The sequence below is a fragment of the Dermacentor albipictus genome, chromosome 2 (genome assembly GCF_038994185.2).
Source record: "Dermacentor albipictus isolate Rhodes 1998 colony chromosome 2, USDA_Dalb.pri_finalv2, whole genome shotgun sequence".
In the NCBI taxonomy this organism is placed as follows: Eukaryota; Metazoa; Arthropoda; class Arachnida; order Ixodida; family Ixodidae; genus Dermacentor; species Dermacentor albipictus.
Genome location: NC_091822.1, coordinates 197,517,401 through 197,529,713, shown reverse-complemented (window position 1 = coordinate 197,529,713; position 12,313 = coordinate 197,517,401). Strand labels below are relative to the sequence as shown.

At 41.7% G+C, this 12,313-nt stretch overlaps 1 protein-coding gene across 2 annotated transcripts in view; it reads left to right on the top strand.

The window, feature by feature from the left end:
* melt (ventricular zone expressed PH domain-containing protein melted) overlaps positions 1–12,313 on the top strand; it is a 105,221-nt gene that overhangs the window by 72,258 nt on the left and 20,650 nt on the right. For both annotated transcript variants that reach the window (XM_065427622.1, XM_065427621.1), the window contains exons 12-14: positions 2,710–2,845; positions 3,352–3,491; positions 5,723–5,851. In XM_065427622.1, coding sequence (XP_065283694.1) covers positions 2,710–2,845; positions 3,352–3,491; positions 5,723–5,851 — 405 coding nt within the window. The remainder of the gene's footprint in view (positions 1–2,709; positions 2,846–3,351; positions 3,492–5,722; positions 5,852–12,313) is intronic.

Below are 12,313 nucleotides of genomic sequence, written 5' to 3'. Positions count from 1 at the left end.
ATCTTTGGAAATATCTGCAGAGATTCCACTGGTACCTTAATTCTCCACAAGAAAAGTAGGAATATACCTATAAAGAAAGGCATCAAACAAGGAGACACAATCTCTTCAATGCTATTCACTGCATGCTAGGAAGAAGTATTCAAGCTATTAAACTGGGAAGACTAGGAGTAAGGATCAGCGATGAATATCTCAGCAACCTTCGATTTGCAGATTACATTCTCCTGTTCAGCAACACTGGGGACGAGTTACAACAAATGATTGAGGGCCTTAACCAGGAGAGTGTATGATGGGGTTGAAGATTAATATGCAGAAGACAAAGATAATGATCAATAACCAGGCAAGGGAACAAAGAATTCGCTATTGCCAGTCAGCCTGTAGAGTCTGTGAAGGAGTATGTTTACCTAGGTCAATTATTCACAGGGGACTCTTATCGTGAGAGGGAAACTTACAGAAAAATAAAAATGGGTTGGAACACGTACGGCGGACATAGTCAGATCCTGACTGGAAGCTTGCCATTATCATTGAAAAGAAAGGTGTACATTCAATGCATTCTACCGGTGCTAACATATGGGGCAGAAACTTGGAGACTTATAAGGTGCTCGAAAATTAGTAAAGGTCCATGCAAAAAGCGATGGAATAAAGAATGTTAGGTGTAAAGTTAAAAGACAGGAAGAGAGCAGTGTGTATCAGAGAGCAAACGGGGATAGTCGATATTCTAATTGACATTAAGAGAATGAAATGGAGCTGGGCAGGTCATGTAATGTGTAGGTTAGGTATCCGGTGGACCATTAGGGTTACAGAATGGGTACCAAGAAAAGGGAAACGCTGTCGAGGACGGCAGAAGATTAGGTGGGGTGATGAAATTAACAAATTCGCAGACGCTAGTTCGAATCGGTTAGTGCAGGACAGGGGTAATTGGAGATTGCAGGAAGAGGCCTTCGTCCTCTAGGAGACATAGAATAGCTTGATGGTGATAATGATGTTGCTACAACAAAATGCCATTTCACTGCAGCATAAGATTGAGCAAAAGTTTTCTTTAATAGCTTTTTGGGTTAATGTTATGAAAGGCAGTGGAATTTTTTCGCCCCCATAAACTACTTTTTTTGGACCACTTAGTAATTATGCAGAAATGTTTGCAGCCCATGCCTTGTCCAAAAAATTCAGTCAGCAGTTGCGCAGAACAGTTTCATCTGCAATAAAATTATGAATAAATTTCATCTGCCTCAACAGCACATTTCAATTCTGTGGGAACAAATTTTGCATTATGCAAATAATTTAAGTGAACCTACAAGATTTATCTTGGGTTCCACTCTTTGTTGCATGATGTATACCTCCATGCACCAGACCAAAAATAGTTGTTGCAGGGGGAGAATCTCCCCCTCGCACTAAAGTTATATTTCGAACCCTGCTCTATTGATGAGGCCCACCGTCACACACTTTGTATCATAATGTAACAGTTGAGTCCAGAAAATAAAAGCACTGTTCAGTAAGAACAGTCTTAATATTAAGGTTTATCCAGAAATGGATAGAATACAAAGTCCTTTTGGTGTGGAGCTTCACTTTTGTTAAACCTCAATAGTGTTTAGAATGGAAACAGTGCAAAGTATTCCTTGTCTGAATAATTTGTACTTTTATTCTAAATCTTCCAAGTACCAGGTAGCCCAACACCAAACTCTCAATGGTGTGACATGTCTAGCATCCATACCTCTTAACGCTTCCCTCCTCATGCAAGATAAACTTCTCTCTCTGTCCCAAGAATAAATGTATTATTATTATTCAATGTGAAACAAGCAATTAATGGGTAGAGAGAGAAATAAAGGAGTGAGCAGGTCGGTGACTGCCACCAAAAGGGGCACAATGCCTGCCTACTCTTCGGCAAAAAGGCTATAGAAACAGAGTAGAATATAGGAAGAAGGGAAGCAAAGGAATGAAAGAACGAGATCACCAGGTCACAAAGACTAAAATAAATCAACGGCAACGAACACAGTGCAGCATTAGGAACAGGAAAAATAAAATGCAGGTCACACTAATAAAAGAATATGAAGACGAATACGAATATGAATATGAATGTGAATATTCACGTTCAATTTATTATTCATGTCATGTGGATGTAATACAGCACATGCATCAGCATTAACCATCACAATTGCATGGTTAAAGGGCAGTGCAAAACATACGAAAAAAAAAATCGGGGACGGGAGACTCAAGCGCTTGTGTTTCTGTCACCTTAGTGCTGCTCACGGTTGTAGATATATATGAACTCACCACCATCTCACCCCATCATCTCAACACGTGTCAGCGTCTCCTACTTTGTGCTGCAACGATTCGTGCAACGCTTTGCATAACGTAGATGTCATCTACACTCTAATGTGTCAAATTTTTTAGTTACTTCGGATGGTAAGTTTTACCAGTTCGTGCATATTTTCTAAAATGTGTGAACGAAGTTCTACCGCACTTTATCATCCTTGACATCAAACTGACTCTCCACCACTGTAGTTCTGGCACGAAATTCTTAAAGGGGAAGCTTTACCTTGATCTTGGTCTGTAAGATCAACATTTTTCTGCCAAATTAGTGACAATAAGGTTTTGAAACAATATTGTATCCACCTGAACTGACTTAGTGTTGCTTTGTTCTAAGCTTCAGTAAGGCATAGTACGAATTGATAGGCCTTTCATTTCTGCTTTTTTCTGTCCCACATTGTTTCGCAGAGGATATCGGTGTTTGAGCCATACCCAATGCGGGATGCAGTGCAGCACTTCTGTGAAAAACACCTAGACAAGATCAAAGCATACATGCAGATCATTTTCGTCAAGCTCCCACTGCCATCTAAGTGCACCATCGAAGGTCAGTGCCTGATTGATTACTGTCATGCAGATTTCTTCAAGCTTTATGTTCAAACTGCCAGAGGAAATATTATGTGCCACACTATTGCGTTGTCGTCATGAGTCTACAGCACAAAATGTAGACATGAATTGGTAGGACCTAACTCAAGTGCTTGTCTTGTGACCTATGTCTTTGCGTCGGTGGTTTGCCGCTGTAAAGCTAATGAAAATGTCATGCCAACAAGGTCAGAATTCCATCAGTATTATCGTTGATTCAAACATGTCATACATATTGAAGTGCGAAAGAGCGGGTAAGCTTGTGCTGATCAAAAACCTTTTTAACACACAACTGTAAATAAATTGCCAGATACTAGTACATATATATATCAATATGTCTAGTTGCCCCTATGTCATCACTGCTGGACCATAGTGCACCACTTCACAAGTTATTCGCAAAGAGAGAATTTCCCTTGGTGACCACAAAGACCCAGCTAAGAAAACTCTTACTCTCTCTTTTTGCCTGGACAGAAAGGCGTGCCAAGAAGCATGCCATTCTTCAGTTTGCCTGCCAGGGTAAAGGGGAGCACTGCCTGTATAACAAGAGCCTGTTTGTCATGAAAACCAAGAATCCACGCATATGGATCCACCTAATGTTTCTTGCACTGCAGGTAAGTGAGTCTGATTGAACCAGGTCAGAACCTTTGGGCCATGGCCATGTATGTGACATTGAGGACATCTTGTGTGTGTCAGGGATCATAATAAATAAATGTAACACTTATATTTCAGCTCGTTATTGTTTTTATCCAGAACCGGGATAACATAAAACTATTCCAGTCTGGTTTTATTCCAATCTGCTGTCATTCCAAATCCACCATTAGCCCTTCATAAGGCGAGGGCTAATACATGAATCTGTTTGTGTTGATAACTTTGGCCACTGCATGTGACTCAGCCGCTAACATACCGATGTCTTTGCATTTTGTAGTAATATATGGTATGCAGTTTACTGTGCTTAAAGAGACCCTGAACCACCCCTCAGGCTTGGTGAAAAAAACACAACCTGCAGGTAGCATCTCAGCCAAATTTTGCAGTCGTGCGCAGCGCGTGGATCTCACAAGCAGAGTGCGAAATCACCTTTCTATCAAATGCTCTCTTTTCAACAGAGTCCTGCTCATCACTCCTTTCTGGACACTTTATTTTGTAATACTACGGCAGATTCTTATATGCAGCTGCTATTGGCCTATAGCTAGCATCAACCAAGAATATTGGCGCTCTTTGGCCATACCTGGCCCTTGCGCCAACAACCAAACATTCATTCATTCATTCATTCATTCATTCATTCATTCATTCATTCATTCATTCATTCATTCATTCATTCATTCATTCAACCAAGAATAATGTTTGGATCAGTGTGCTTCTTCCTACCGTTACTGTGTATATTTATTGATGCAGTTTGATAAACAGGCCGAGGTAAGCGACAATGGGCTTTTGAATTTCAAGAATAATTATGTATTTCTAGGAGAAACCAACTATCATCTTGTCACGCTTGTGTGCGGCCGCCTACGTAGGTATTAAACTTTGGCTGCTCTGCTTATAGGTGTCATAGCCATCAGGTCTCTCCAATTTTGACTAGTTTTCAACAGTCAACTAACCTTGAACTACATGAACCTTAAGGTCAGACAACACATACGCTTGCCACTGCGTGCTCACTCCTGGCCCCTCCTAGTTAGACGCCTTGACAGACTTCGCTTCGTAATCAGCCATTGGTAGCACTTCAAAATGCACGATTTGAATGTGGCTACTATCTGTCAGTCAAGCTGGTGCAAGACAAAGCCAGTCCACATCACGTAGCATGGCCAGACTGGAGCATATGAGTGCTAGCGCACACTCAAGCTCAGTCATGCGCAAAGCAAACACTGCAATTGCATGTACTAGCTTCAGTCTGCTATGTAGCGTAGATACCATGGCCGCGATGGGGTGCCATGATGAGTCTAGTGGCTGAGCTCGCTGCTACAGTGAACTAAAACTGTAGCACTGCTGTTCGCTAAGGACAACCGCGTTTGGTGTGTTGTAGGCGCCAAAATTGGAAATAGTTGCATCTACATGAACATCCAAAATCAGATTTGGACTGTGCGGCACGGTGATGTTCAGTAGGCGGAGCTTTGTAAGCACACCCTGCTCCGCCACAGCCTTCCCAGTGCATATCATTGAAGAAGGAGCGGAAGCACTGTGAACGGTGTGTTTTATTGCCAATAAGTTTGCTTCTGCTGAATGCATTGAAGAACTTGTTGCGGCAAAGTATTTATGAAATAGTCGAACTTCAAATGCATTATTCAATTTTGATAAAAAGTGGTTCAGGTAAATAGTGTACTTATGTGCTGATAGAATTGAACGTAACCCTATAAAGATGGGACATAGTGTTACGTTGTATTACTGGGATCGATACCCAGTACCTCCAGCAATTTAGAATAAAAACGGATTGGAATAGTAATTCAGCATTATCTCTGCCTAACTTGCATGTAGTTTTATGGTTTCTAGCAGAATTCGAGCTTTAATTAAGTTGCGTATGGTATGCTTCACCATGTAGTAAGGAAGCATGAAGCTGAATTCATCTTGGTATTGGTATTTCTATCTGCGTCTCTCTACATTTTGATTATGATGTGTTAGTTGCTGCTGCAGATAGACATGCTTGTAGCTTGCAACTCGTTGCTGCTTTTGTTTGGCCTTTGCCCATTATATACACTATTTCCTTTCCTCCACCTACTCTTTCTTGTGTCAAGAGTAGACATGTTACATTTTCAGGCATTGCGATATCCTTATTTTACTGCCTAGTATACTCGTAAGCTTTCTTTTTTCTCCTTTTTCTTTTTCTTGGTGCCTGCTTTGAACTCCTGCTACCTAGGCTCGTTCTACAAGTGCCCTGAGTACGCGTGAGTCATCTGTAAGCAGCCTGAAGAACTGCTGGGACACACTGAAGTATGATAACAAGTCATTCCTAGCCTTGGTGACCTCATCATTCCCATCTGCAAAGGTAACTTCATTCTTTGCTCTGCTCTGCTCAGCTCAGCGGCTATGGTGTTGGGCTGCTGAGCACGAGGTCGTGGGATTGAATCTCAGCCACGGCGGCTGCATTTCGATGGGGGCGAAATGCGAAAACACCCGTATACTTAGATTTAAGTGCACGTTAAAGAACCCCAGGTGGTCAAAATTTCCGGAGTCCCCCACTACGATGTGCCTCATAATCAGAAAGTGGTTTTGGCATGTAAAACCCCATAATTTAATTTGAATTTATTTACTCATGACAACAGCACAAGTGCTACTGCATCATTGAACAAAAAACGAGAACTGTGGCAATCCAGTTTGGCCTGTGACCTTACCTGACACTTTCTTGCTTTCTTAGGCCTGTCTTCTTGCACAAGTTCTCTGGTTCATTACCTAAGACGAATGAGAGGCACGCTAGATATAGATCACGGTAGCTGAGTGCTTGCATAACATTGATGGAGGCTTTATAAATAAAGTATGCACCTTCTTTTGCATTTCAGTCCACAATCATTTGTTACCTTTGTTATGACACGAAATATTTGTAGGTCTGATTTTAATATGAATACAATAAAACCTCATTAAAACGTACCGCTTAAACAGTAGTTTCGTTTTAAAAGTAGTATAGTCAACTCGTTGACTCAGCGGCCATTGAACATAATGTGTTTTGTATCCGCATAAACCATACCAGCTTATTGTGTACGTATTGGTTAACACGTAGTGCTTCCACTTTTCGTCGTGCAAACACAGCGATGCGTCGTCTCCATCGGGCAGTCTGGCAGAACAACAAGCCTCAGTGATAGGAACAACGGATAGGAACAAAGCCACATTAACATCAACACCCTTTCGGTGCCATGCCAGAGAGTGTTCGGGCATCGTGCAATCAAGGATTTGCGACATGCCAAAGCTCAGATAAAAAGGACGCCAGGTGTTCATCATCGAAGAAAAATGAGATATCGTTCGTGCTATCGAACATAACACGAAGAAGTTGGTGCTGGCACACAACAGGGATCTACTGTTGACTACAATGTGTAGCATTTGGAATGCGAAGAAGTTGCTCAGCAGCGCTGCTGTGACCGCGAAGAGACATCGGCTACGAGGTTCGACTTTTTGCCATAGTTACCTTTGTTGTTGGCGAAGTGTCGACTAGCGACCGTGATGAGGCCAACACGGAAAGCGACAGCATGGGCGGTTCAAGCCCGACAGTGGCAGAAGCTGTGCGTTACGTCAGCCTTATGAATGCAATCGTTGCAAAAGGTGCCCCGTGACTTTTGTAGCGTTACCACGCGCTTGCACGGACAATATGCAATGCAAAACAAGGAATCTACCACGCGAGTGTTTGCCGAGAAGAAGGATCTAGCTGAAAAGCTGGCTCACTGCTTTGAGTTTGAGGCCATTGTTGTTGCTGCTAAGTCGCCGCGGCATGAAACAAAAATAAAGCTTTAGCGCACAAAGTGAATAAATACTGCATGTTTTTGCCCTTTCATCGCACTCTCTCCGAGTTCCGTTTCTGACAGGTAAGTGGGCGATCTCATGCTATTTCAGTTAAGCACTATTACTGTTTATTACATACTTTTTCTCAGATCTGGCCAATTACGGTTTAACGAGGTTTCACTGAGCCGCCATTAATGCTAGCATGTGACAAATTGTCAAGGACGCTCTCATAGGCTTATTAGTAAACAAAACAAAAAAGTCATAGTTTCACCCAAAAGGCAAAGCATCAATGCAATAGCAAATTAGTAGACAACTATATGAAGTAAGGATGGTAGTCTTATTGGCCGTGTAAACTTCTAAAGATAGGCATACTAACTAAATTAACAAGCATAGGGTCATGCATGCACAAGCAAACATGAACACATCTCCTCACCACGAAAACTTGCTATCACAACACTGGAGTGAGGAAGCGCAGCAGCAGCATTGAACGAACTGACTTTTGTGCTGCCTCTCGCATCAACACAAACTAAGCCATGAAAACAGCTTACAGCTGACTCTGTCCCTGTCACAGAGAGCTTTCAAGATAGTGTGGCTTGGGTGGGGCACACGCGACTGCACCAGCATCCGCTGGAGTGGGATGCCCCTCTTTCCTCTGCAGCCGTGTGCGCAATGGAAGATGGTGCACTTCCGCCCCGCTTTCCTCCCTTGTGGGCATGAGATTGAGCCACCATCGCTGGCTCGCCCCCGCACACTTTCACTTGCACATACAGCGTACGGTGCATGGCGACTATTTTATCACCCTTGGACTCATGGCAATGGCGACGGCAGAAATGTACTTAGAGTGTCCATATAATTGCTCTCGCAATAAAAGAATGAGAAGCCACACTGGGTTTTTACATGACTGGCCAACTACAGTGGACGTTGCATGTAGTGCACCAGGCCTGATCAAGCACGATTATAAAAAACCAGGAACAGCAGAGTAAAGACAACAAAAAAATCTCCATCAATGAGAAGCATCGCCAATCCCCTTTAATTAGAACAGGGCTTACCTACAAATTTAATGTATTGTGTAGTGCGCATGGCCACTGTGTAGGATCAGTCACACACGAAATGCCAACATGCTTATAGGTGACCACCTGCATTTTTATCCATAAATGGAGCAAATGACATGAATTTGTTTGTGTTGAATACTGCTGTGGCCTCAGTATGTGACTCAGCTGCTAACATATTAACATACTTACTTTGCATTGTATAGCAATACTATATGAACTGCAGTTTATTGCACCTATGTGCTGATATTGAATTTAACCCTTTAAGAATGAGACATATTGTTATGTTGCCTTACTGGGATTTATAACCAATCACCTCCACCAATTTGTTATGTTGTGGAAATCAAGAAATCAGATGCAGAGATGTACTTTCAAGTTGTTCACTACCGAGGCAACGATGCACAAACAAGCCGAGACTGATCCCACCTCGGCATGTCAAATCGTCGTCTTTTGTCTTTAGCGCTACTCTTGCTTGTGCTGTAACAGTATAAATACTCTCAAAGAATGTTTATTTTCTGTCTAAATGTGCAAAACACACCAAGAATAAGTATAATCAATGAAAATAAAAAGTATTACGTGGAAGCTTTTTCAGCAGCAGGTAGGAAACACCAGGCCGAAAACTGGTAGTGGGCTTCACCCTAAGCCACCTGTGGCTTCATTTGGAATCTGTATAGACAGCTCTTGTCATATGTGAACCATTTGCTTTACCTCACATTTGTAGTATCACTGTAGCCGGAGATCTTGCATCGAGCTTTCTCCTATGACCGTGCTTTAAAAGAAAAGTCACGTGCCAAACTTTTTCGTCATCCTGTGGACCTGTTCTAAACGAACAAATGATGCTTGCTATCTGTTGTTCGGTGTTGGCTGAAGACATTTAGCCGGAAACATTTTACTCAATGCCGAATCTCACCAAGAAAAAAAGTTTTTTGTTGGTACATATCCTGTAGGCAACACTCATCCATAAAGAGTTTATAAAAAGATAATAGAAGGAAGATATAGAAGGCACTTCAATGTTTCACCACAGCAGGAATCATGCTGCTGTGAAACAATTGAAGTTCCTTATATACTCTTGACTTTTGCTAGTTTTATATATAATTTTTGACTGTGTCTAAAAGGTGAAGAAGGTATCAATTCTTCCCTGCACAGAGAAAAAAGAAAGTTCCTTTCTAAATTGAATCATTGGGATAGTCATTGCTTTCTACCAGAGGCAGTCACTAAAGTTTAAGTTTAATTCATCACCAGATATGTTAAAAGCGGTGGCACAAGCTCAAATGAGAATGGAAGTGCTGTAGAGCCGGTAACCACCACACAATTTTATGAAAGGCACTTTAATGTCATCGTGTAATACTGACAGCATGAGAGGTCAAGTTGAGGTGGTTGTTGCCAGAATCGAACCAATTGTATATGAAATTGAGATCAGGGATGTGAACAGAAATTCTGATATATAAAGTTATCCCAGTAACAGATGCATACAGTGAAAATTTTGCCTGTGCAATCTGACAGACATAGGCCTTCTGGTGGCAGTAGTACTCATTGCAGTAAATAAGTATGAAAGCTGCAGCTGAGTGCTACTCAATTTAAGATTGCACTCCTTTTGGCAAAACTACTTCCATCTTGCGGAAGCAGTTTCATCCGAGGTATGCTGTGCATGTAGGCCTTGCAAGGTTATTTTTATGCTGGAAAGCTGCAAGTGCAGGCAGAGATCATGGTAATAAGATATTCAATTCAAACCTTGGATAATTTGAACCAGTTTTTGCATGTTGAGAGGTGTAGCTAACAAACTGTCCTTAACAGCTTATTTTCATTGTTACCCGCAGCAGTCAGTGCGGGGCAGTATCGAAGATACATGTATCTTAGATACTATCTTATATACTTTTTGGGTATCTTGTATCTGTGCCATGATACGTCTGGCAAGATGTGTATCAGTATCTGTATTTTCGATGAATGAAAGAATGTATCTTGTATATTCAGATGCAAGATACTGGCTATTGCAACATCACTGTGCGAAACTATATATGTTGGCTGAATCCTGCTTCTGAAGCAGACTTTGCTGCTGCTGAGCCACCTGAATGAAACTAAAGGCAGGGACATTCTTTTATCTTTCCACCAGAGCCCTCCAGCGAGAGCAGGCAATGAGGGCAGGATGAGATGAGTAGAATGTGATAGGTCATTGCAGCTTTATGTGCTCTCTGCAGACACAATGCATCACAAAAAATGTTGCTACCAGCATTGTTGCTGCTGTACACCTGCCCGGTGACCCGGTATTGCATAAACGGCAAGACGTTTACGGACGGGGTAAATCACCATAGTGGTATATGCACCATCAGGCAGAGGCTTCTTATTGACATTCTTGTAATGATGGTGACCTGCTAGCTGGTCAGCAAGCAGAGCAGCGATTACTATCAATTACAAAAGCAACAAGCAATAACCGATGACAGCATACTGCATAAAAAGCTATCATGTTGAGCAGCTAAAGCAACCCCAATAAATAGCTTCCTAATGAAAATACCATACTTTGAGCAAGTAAGACAAAAAACATGGAGGACGCTTAAAGGGACACTAAAGCAGAACAATAAATCAGTTTAGAATAATGAAGCATTGTTTCAGAACCCTGCAGGCAGTCATTTCAAAAAAATTTTTTGATTATTAGATAAGAAAACGAAGGTCCAAGTATCAGTACTTGAATTTCGCGCCGAAACCCCAGCGCCGGTAAGTCAGCGTGACGTCAGGGATACCAAAGTATATTTTCGCATTTGGGCCGCGTTGGCTGAGTAAAGGTTCCCGAAACTTGCCATGTTTAATGTTTGGTTCGTTTAGAACACAATGCAATCAATCTGTACCGTTATATATAGTTAGTAGGCCCTAGAAGACTCCATAAAAATCCATGACATCACAACCACCAGGTGCGGGAACTTAAGTAGGCGTCGCCACCCGTATTTCGTTCTTGCGCTTTTTCTGGCTTACCAAACGTCTTATCGTTGTAAGAGTGGTGTTTTTGGTGTTGTAGAAAGGTAATTTTCTGATGCAGAAGAATTCATATTTCACTTTAGTGTCCCTTTAAGCTTTGCCTTTAAGAGTGGAATGCGAGAGCATTCAAGGATCCCTGACTGCTTCTCACACTTCCCGGCAACTGCAGCTTTCGTAACCGTAATGTTTACCAGGAAACACTGGTGGCAAACGCTATGCACGAAAGCAAGCTTTCTGGTAGAAACACGGCCTTTTGCATGAGCTGATCCTGGAGGTAGTGCGTAGCCACACCAACAAATTTGCATCATTTTCAGGTTTCTGTTATTGTTTCGCACTTTCAATATTTAAGACTGAGAAGATTTAACATAAAAGGCATGCATTGTCGGTATTGTTTCATGACTTTTGTTTGTGGGCTGTCATTTTCAAGATTTCAAGGAAAAACTTTGTCAAGAATGTAAGACAAGGTATGAGCAACTTTAGTGATAGAATGGTGTGGCAATATAACGCACATATACTTCATGTCGTAAGCAAGGCGTGGCATGTGCATATATCGTATTTACTCGAATGTAGACTGGCCCTGATTCTAAGCCGACCCCCGAAAGTCCGAAGCTAGAAAAAACAAAATACTTACCTCGAATGTAGACCGAACAAAAAATAAGAACAGCGTTCACAAAATGAAAACAGCATTTTTTTTTATTTACACATACTGCAGCATCAGTGAGGCTATTGCAGGAGTGGGCAGTGAGGGAGTGAAGAAAAAGAAGGAAGCGAGAAAACAAAATACAGGCACAAAAAAATATTAATATCAAGTAAATGCAATGGTTTTCAAAAATTCTTTCATAGATAAAGAGCGGATGCTTCCAGGTAGTGAATTTCCGAGTTCAATGGCCAATGGAAAGAAGCTGTGCTTGAACATCTCCGTTCGGCAAAAGAAAGGGATGAGGTTGAGATTATGAGAACTCCTAGTGGTAGAAGCTGGACTAAAGTTCAAATAATTATTTAGT